The sequence below is a fragment of the Orbicella franksi genome, chromosome 7 (assembly GCF_964199315.1).
Source record: "Orbicella franksi chromosome 7, jaOrbFran1.1, whole genome shotgun sequence".
NCBI classification, from domain to species: Eukaryota; Metazoa; Cnidaria; class Anthozoa; order Scleractinia; family Merulinidae; genus Orbicella; species Orbicella franksi.
The window spans coordinates 22,535,437-22,543,824 of NC_138151.1; the positions used below are offsets into that span (position 1 = coordinate 22,535,437).

Sequence of the window (8,388 nt, forward strand, 5' to 3'; positions counted from 1 at the left end):
CCCCCTGAATTGATTCAGAGCTCTCGCGAAAGACATCTAAACAATAGCCTCCATTTGGCGCGAAAGTATGCTCGGATATTTGTCCGCGGACATTATTTGTTCCGAGAAGCGAACAGTTTTCCGAGAGCGTAGCTCGAGGAAAACTGTGAACTTCGAGGAACAGATAATGTCCAAGGACAAATATCCGAGCATATTTTTGCCCCAAATGGCGGCTATTGTGTTTATTGGCTTCAAATCTTTTTCGCAACGCGCGCAGTTTTGAAAATTGGGGAATATTATGCACTTAATGTATGGTCGCGAGGGAAACAGTTAGTTTTGTTTTCCATCGAGTCCTGATGTTTCCCTCGCCTTCGTCTCGGGAAACATCAGGACTCGAGGGAAAACAAAACTAGCTAGTTTCCCGAGGGACCATACATTATAAGTGCTTTGTTATTTATTTAGACTTTCCCTTAAACAATTATATAGCAAAAACAAACAAACAAAGACGGCACAACTTCTTTATTCACAACCGTCAATCCCGCTGAATGAATAAGTCTTAACTTAAGCTTAATTACAAATGTTTCGAAGTACATGAAAAAGTAAAATATGCTTTTATAACCTCAATAACGAATACAAAATCATTTGGAATTGTAAAATGCTCCTGCGTTAAAGTTTACAGTCTCCTGGCTATGAGATGCAAAATTCTGCATAGTCACAGGGGAGTTTATACTGCGTGAAATGGCATGTATAAGGAGGTATAATGAACCCGTATACATAATGTGTACGGAGAGGTATAATGATGTATACTGAAGTATATGTATAAGGTCTGTATAATGATCAGTATACGTCTGTATCCTTATACTAATGTATACTGTCTTGTGGAGATTTCCTTATACCTAGTGTAAGGTAACATTATACGAGTTGACAAAGTCAATTCAACTTGATTGTTCTTTTGCATCATAAATGAAGGAAATGAAGGAAATGAAGGCTCCGGTTGCCGAAAATAATGAGTGCTTCTTACCGAAGAACTTACTTGTAAAGGAAGCCTCAAGTCAGATAAACAGCTATAAAAGCAGATATTATTAGCGCGTCTTTGCGCGTCTTTGCGGATTTCTTACAGGTATCATTAACGCATCTTAACGCTTCTTAAGCATTCTGTAAATATATCAATAACGCAGCGTAACGCTTCTTATGCATTGCGTAAAGATATCCATAACGTATCTGTACGCTCCTTTACGCATTGCGCAGAGATATCAATAAGCTGCATGCGTGAAATGAGTAATTTCGTGGGATTTACATGGCCGTGAAATTCTTCGACACTTGGCGTGTCCGAGATCAGAACGTGACGTTTCAAGAAACGTGACGTGCCGGAGAGTTCCATGTTCCTGATACATCCGTTGCGGCGTGTCAGGAAAAATCATGGCCTGGGTACGTCACGTGCGGCGTTTCAAGGGAAGCCAGAACTCTGATACTTAACGGCACGCGGTTTTAGTTTAATCTCTTTACGCGAAAACTCAATTTTTCGGACGTGCGTTTCGTTGTTCGTTTGAGAGTGTTCAAGTCAACAAGGCCCGAAGATCTATACTTAACTTACATCATTTTGTTAATGCCATCGAGTGTATACTGTTCTGAATCTTGCGTGGAGGCATAAGACTTAAAATTCATACCAATCTTCAGTATAGCTCTTTTGACTCACGTTATGCATAGTTCTATTTCCTACAGGTGTTTACACTGCCGATTACTATTTTATATTCTAGTATTTACAATCTACCTATCGCAGGGCTCTTTTCGAATACCAGCCTGGCCACTGAATGTGAAACCCTTGTTTAAATAAAGTGCTAAAAAAAACAGGAACGGAACATACCTTACATCTCACCGACCTACGTGATGGCGCAACTCACCAATTTCGCAAAGCTTGAGAACGGAATGCTGTAAGATCGGTTGCATGGGAGGACTTGCGCCGGAACCCTCCTAGGAGGCCTCTGGCCGATCTTTTGCTTGTAAAGGTTAAATGTCGCAAAATCTATTTATTTAGACCGACTAGTGGTATTCCATCATTGTGGTTACCGCTGTAAGCCCGAAAGCATCAGCGCATGCGTAATCATGAAGAGTGCCTCCAACGAAATTTACCAACGAATATTTCTTCCAGTCGGGTTGTTAGTAAAGTTTCTAAACACGAATCATATAAATTCGTTTTATGGAAAATTTCGTATGCAAGAGAATTCGTTTCACTTAGCTTTGTCACGATCTGTGATGAAGACCTTGCTCAGAGGCGCTAAGCTCGCCCTCAGAAAATTGCAAGAGCATTTGCTTTTCTCGGCTGTTGTTTCTTCAAGCGTTCATCGCAAGCGGCAGAAAAATGAAATTCTCTCTCCGCTTTGATGATAATAAGCGTATTCGAGTCTTAAATACGTTATCGTGGCTCCATAGAATCCTGGAGTATTCACGACGCACACAACACGTCACCACTGCGTGAAAGCCAAAATATTCTAGAGTATTCTAGACTCGAATATGTGATTGTGACGCAATACAATCCTAGAGTATTCAAGCCGCGCACAACACGTGACGTACACCTGGAATATTCGTGTCGAATATGGTGGAATACGCTTCGTTCATAATCGTTCGTGGATTTTCGTTAAAGTACACCACACATCTGTCGTACTCCTAGAGTATGATGGCGAACCCTTTGTAAAAAGAATTTATAAAAGAAGGTAACAGTTCGGGTGCATAGCATTCTCCTGGAAGCAAAATTTAGACTATGAATTCAAAGTATGTGTGATCTGCGCGTGTATATGAGTATTCATGGCCTGTACAACCGTGACGTGGACCAGGAAAATTCTTATCGAATATGGGCATACGGCAGGAGCACGACCGTGTATTCGTTCGTTGACCAGAACAATTGTACTTTTTTGGTTCATGTTGTCAGCGCAGCGCATGTGTTTTGCTTGAGTCGAAAAATTTACACACTTTGTTGTAACTTCGAATTCCCCTCATTCGGTTTTGACCGACGTTTTCGGGATAATCACTACAAAGCGATTTCTCTTTGTATGACCCGTCTCGTCTAAAGTGGTTAAGTGCTGCACAGCACGAAACCACAAATTGGACACTACGGGATACGTAAAGTTCCGCAAAGTTGAACTGACTAGAGACACGTAAAGCTGCGCAAAGTTTGGTTAGTAAGAGGAATCAAGCTCGTTTCGGAGAGGTTTTGGTGTACTCAGCGGAGCTCAGACAAATATCTTTTCCCTGTGGGATGAGTTTAACTCCGGAGCCCGCAGACCTACATCAGCATTCTGAGTGTCCGACCTTCAACAAGCACCGATCAGCGGTTTTCCACATTAGACACCAGGTTCTCTCGGTTCGCGCGCCATTTTTTGGCGTCCTTTTTGAAAGGTGTGAACTCTGGAAGCTTGCATCGATATCTTGGTCCTTTTTCATTGTTTAGAAACTCTACTTTGGCGGACAAAATTCAGGTTGCCTTCTCTTCTTCTCTGCGCACGATTTCAAGCAGTGTTTGGTGGTATACAGCTGGTGAAAACATCGATACATACGGAGGTACGAGTCAACAACAACAGGTAAAACGTAAGCCATTGTTGACGTCTTCCCGGGTTGTCTTGTACGTACGAGTGAGTTAAGCTTAAGTTTCCAGGGTAAAGTTCAGTTGTAAAGTTTGCTTAAGATGTATGGAATTGCCTCTGGTTGTAAATTTTTCTTTATCAAGCAGAAGCTATACATTGGAAGTTAATGTAACCTTGATTTCAAAAGGGACAGCAATGGGAATGATGGTAAATTAAATAATTTAAATCAAACTACTGTGTAAAATTTACTGATTGATTTATTATGATATTTTTCTTAGCACTGCAAGCTTGATTTGAGGTTTTCCAGTGTGGATTTACACATAAACTTAACTAACCTTTAATTGGTAAATTGTATTTTAATCATAGGATGAAGTAGATGTAGAATTGGTAATGCCTCAGATGTACATGTATGTATAATCCCTGGCATCCTTACTTGAAGAAAAAAAGGAAAACCTGTGAGGAAGAACCCTGGCTTACAAGATACATGTATGTATTTATGACTATTTAGGGGGCCATGGAGACTTTTTAAGATTTATTTTTGTAATAGCTCTTGACAAATTATATTGGCAAGCAAATTTTGGCATTTCACTAGAAACAAGGTGATTTGCAGATCTGTTTTCAGAGTGCTCAATAGTAAACTAGAGCATGATTATAACAGATGACAAACTGAGCAACTGTAGATCTGACTTGACATTTTATTACTATTTAGTTTCATATTACACAACTTGTGTGCAGCACTCATCAGATAAAATTGCCAAATGCGAATTTACATCATTACACTGATTTGAAATACACATGCAACCGTTGAAAATATGATAGCTACAATAAGTGAATGCTTTTACAGAAAAAGAAAAGGAAAGTTGGAAATTATAGATAAACGCTGTTACTATTGTGTAACAACAGAAGCTCTAACAGTTAAAATTTAGCATTTTTCAGGAAGAATTTGTTTGCGTGTCTACATGAAGTTATCAGTTCATTCCATTTATTCAGAGAGGCTAACTCAGGTTTACAAAGGTACTTCTCCCAGAGACATAGGTTACATCGATTTGAAGTGGGGTTATAAGGGGCAGCTTGCTTTAAAATCTTTCAAGTGACTTTGAACTTTGATTTATTGGCAAAGTCACTTGGAGGCTGCCCCATATAACCCCGCTTTAAATCGATGTAACCTACGCCTCTGGGAGAAGTACTTTATTATTTGTAACCCTGGGTTGGCCTCTCTGAACGAACAGAATGAATTGTAGATAATTTAATGTAGACATGCGAACAAATTCCTCCTGAAAAAATTAATGTTAAATTTTAAATTTTTAAATCTTCTCTTGTATTTCAATAATAACAGTTTATTCGTAATTTCCAACTTTCCTTTGTTTTGTAAAAGTATTCGCTTATTGTAGCTATCACATTTCCAATGGTCACTTGTGTATTTCAAATCAGTGTAATGATGTAAATTCCCATTTGACAAATTTTATCTGATGAGTACTGCACACAAGTTGTGTAGTACGAAACTAAATAGTAATAAAATGTCAAGTCAAATCTACATTTGATCAGTTCGTCATCTGTTATTTTAAATGTACATTATATTAAGGTACATGTAAACCCTGTTTCATCGATGACCACTACAAATTTCAAGACAGTTTGCTATAGTAATGTCAAACTACAGTGGAACTTTGATATAATGAAGTGCCAAGGAATTGGCAAAGAATGTTTACTATAACAGGGTTTCGTTGTATCAAGATTCTTTTCTGTATAGTCTACTATATATTACTAGGGCCATGAAAATCGCTCGTTATACTGAGGACCTCGTTATATAGAGGTTCGTTAAATCAAGGTTCCACTGTACTAACCATATTCCTTATTGTAAATATTAAAAATTGAGTTTTATTTAGGTTATTAGCCTAAGGAGGAATTTGTTTGCATGTTTACATGAAGTTATCTAATCAGTTCATTCTGTTTGTTCAGAGTGGCTATTAGCCACTCATTTCAGGTTAAGAGCTGAAAATTCAGAACAAAATTAAATTTGATACTCAAATTTTGATTGGATTAATTAATGTATAACAAGTTTACACCACATCTAGCAAAAAAATGAAAGGCTTCTAGAACTTGCCTACCTTTGTCAGTGCAAAATGAAACATAATCTGTAACCTTGAACATTGTTGCTTGAATCGTTTTTAATGTTTTTTAGCCCACAAACTCTGGCCCTCACATCCTTTCATACTTTGTTTGCACTGTAAACTTGATTTATGTGCAACACAACTCTCTCTTCTCTCAAAGGCATCTTAAGTATGTTTTTGCATGCATTAGAAACCAGGTGCTTACAGTGTAGCTTTCCAAATGTGATAAAACCTTTTGGTCATCAATCCTATCAACACTTAGTGTTGATCTCAGGTCTTGGTTTGAATTTTCAGCTCTTTGTCTTGAGGGTACCCTATATCTTTCACAGTGTCTTACACCCACGCCATTTAGCAATTAAAGCCACTAAAGCTGGCTATCAATCTACACATACATGTATGCCAAGAATTTTGAAATAAAATGAATTGCCCAGTTTTTCAGGGTGTCCTTATGCGACCATCCAAATCTCTTTTTGAAAGCTAAGTCAAAGTGAGTTTGCCTCAAATTTTGGACCCTAGCTAGTTTAGTTTGACCAAATCAATCAATCAATCAATCAATCAATCAATCAATCAATCAATCAATCAATCAGTCAATCAATCAATCAATCAGTTATTATAATGAATTACTCAGCAGCCCTGGTTGAAGTTCTTGCACTGTAAAATCATTATTCTCTTTAACTTATGATTCAAATGTTACTACATTTGTTGGTTTGAAAAAACCACAAGTTTAAGGTTCTTTATCAAAGTTTGTGTTCTACCACTACATTTGTACTCTGTACATGTTTCAGCCAAAGCTTCAGACAACATATCCTTGTTTTTTCATAAACAATAGTCAACTTCACCGCGCCTTGAGCTCGTTGCTAATCGCTCAGTAACCAAAGTGTGCTAGTGACAACTGTTAAAGCATGCCTTAGTGGACTCAGCGTATGAAAGCGCCTACTCATGAAGAGATCGTTTAGCAAAACATTTGTTGTTTTCTTTTTTCGGGGAGTTTAACTCTTGCCGATGGCCTATTGTCATAACTATGCTCAACGTTGCTTTCATTCCAGGTAGGCCAAGAAATAAAATGGACTTAAAAGAAGTCAATATTTTTTTTGCACTTGCAGAGTCAGCAGTGTTCATAACCGGAGAGTTACACAATTTATTGTCATTGAACTTGGTCGAAGGAGTGGCTTTAGCTAAGCAGCTGTCGAAAGTAAGCACAAGTTAAAAAAAGTGTACTTAAAATAATACAATTTGAAGCAAATGGTAGTGGGAATATCTATTTTTGAAGAAGTCCGTAACTAAGTCAGTACCGCACGACTGAACTTATTTGTGACCTGAAATGCTCTCTTCTTCCTTCTTTGTATTCTTAGGAACTTCCAAAAAGTATCATGGACATATTCGCAGAACTGCTCTGGGTAAGATAACCGATGACACAAAGAAAGAGAAGAGAGAAAACCTTCGAAAAGAACGGGTATGTGATTCTGAGAGAAATTACTAGTGTGCGGGCTAAATGGTATTAGCCAGAGTTCATGAACAAACGAGTTTACTGACGTTCACCGTTTCTTGACCAGTAGATAGATATTTTTTACCAATCACATATCGTTTGTTGTGACATTTTTGGCATCACAGCGGACTCACAGTTATTCCCTTATTGAGCCAAAAACCTGTTGCGTTGCGTACCTTGTACAAAAGATCACTGAAACTGGAACTGATTGAAACTCTTAACATTACATGTAGAAAAATTACTAAGAAAATATAAAGACCCATGTAACATGATTTTCTGTGTTAACTTCAGGGCTCGCTGTTCTCGGCAAATGGCAGCTATGCGTGACTTAATGTTTAGCAAAATCTGTTATATTGTCAGTGAGTTTTAATAGGGTATGGACATCTGTGTTTGTTTCAGTAGAAATACGAAAGAAGAAGAAACTTCGTAAAGGACGAGAAAGAGTCCCGGGCTTTCGCAAGCTTGAGTAAACATCACATGTCAACAGACGATGATGACTCCGCCAGCGAATCTGAAGGAGGATGGGTTTCTAGACCCCCCAAATACCGCAGTGAAACACTAATAGCGTTCTTAAGCAAGTAAGCTTGAAAAATAGATTGTCAGTCTCGAATTCACCCTGTATGTGTACATATCTTTTTAGTCAGTATTTTCGTGCAACAAACATCTTTGCATTAGCCTACATTCTAAAGTATCAGCTTACTTCTATGAGGCACTGATGATCAATTTTACTAAAATATCATTGATTAAAAAAAAGAAGCAAAAGTTAACTACGACGTTTCGAAGTTATCTTGACTCGAGATGTTAATTTATAGTGTGACAGGTGTAATTAATATGAATTAACATCTCGAGTGTTATTTTCTTGTCTTTACTTGATAATGGCGTCAATATGATTTCGAAACGTCGCGTAGTTTACTTTCGCTTCTTTTTGCAGTTAATTGTATTTCTAAGTGTTTTCTTATCAGAATACTAAAATACATGTATCTCTTCAAAACCATCGGTAAAAACCTCAGAATTAGAGTTACAATAGGAACTCTTTGAAACGTGCATTTTTTTCTTACCTATATTTTGAGGCAGCAGTTTTTTCCCTTGAATGCAACTTCGTGTATGATGTTGCGCCGTCCAGAGGCTTTGGCATTTTGTGTATTTTCTCACGACAGGCCAAAAAAATGGAAATCTTTTGTAGCTTTTAGTAGAACGTGGCCGCAAGATCGTTATAGCACGAAGTTACAACGATCTG

General features: G+C 37.9%; 2 protein-coding genes across 7 annotated transcripts in view; both read left to right on the plus strand.

Moving 5' to 3' along the window:
- LOC145492513 (uncharacterized) overlaps nt 1–621 on the plus strand; it is a 49,498-nt gene extending 48,877 nt beyond the window's left edge. Inside the window, exon 2 of the mRNA XM_081471980.1 lies at nt 442–621. The gene's annotated coding sequence lies outside the window, so the exon portion shown is untranslated. The remainder of the gene's footprint in view (nt 1–441) is intronic.
- A 3,132-nt stretch (nt 622–3,753) lies between these two features.
- LOC145492472 (uncharacterized) overlaps nt 3,754–8,388 on the plus strand; it is a 5,746-nt gene continuing 1,111 nt past the window's right edge. For 2 of the 6 annotated variants that reach the window (XM_081471923.1, XM_081471926.1), the window contains exons 1-3: nt 3,832–4,043; nt 6,769–7,118; nt 7,554–7,729. In XM_081471923.1, coding sequence (XP_081328049.1) covers nt 6,987–7,118; nt 7,554–7,729 — 308 coding nt within the window. In that variant the 5' untranslated portion in view covers nt 3,832–4,043; nt 6,769–6,986. Of the gene's footprint in view, nt 3,765–3,831; nt 4,044–5,638; nt 7,730–8,388 lie in introns of those variants that run through there. The other 4 variants (XM_081471924.1, XM_081471928.1, XM_081471927.1 and 1 more) reach the window with 4 other exon arrangements.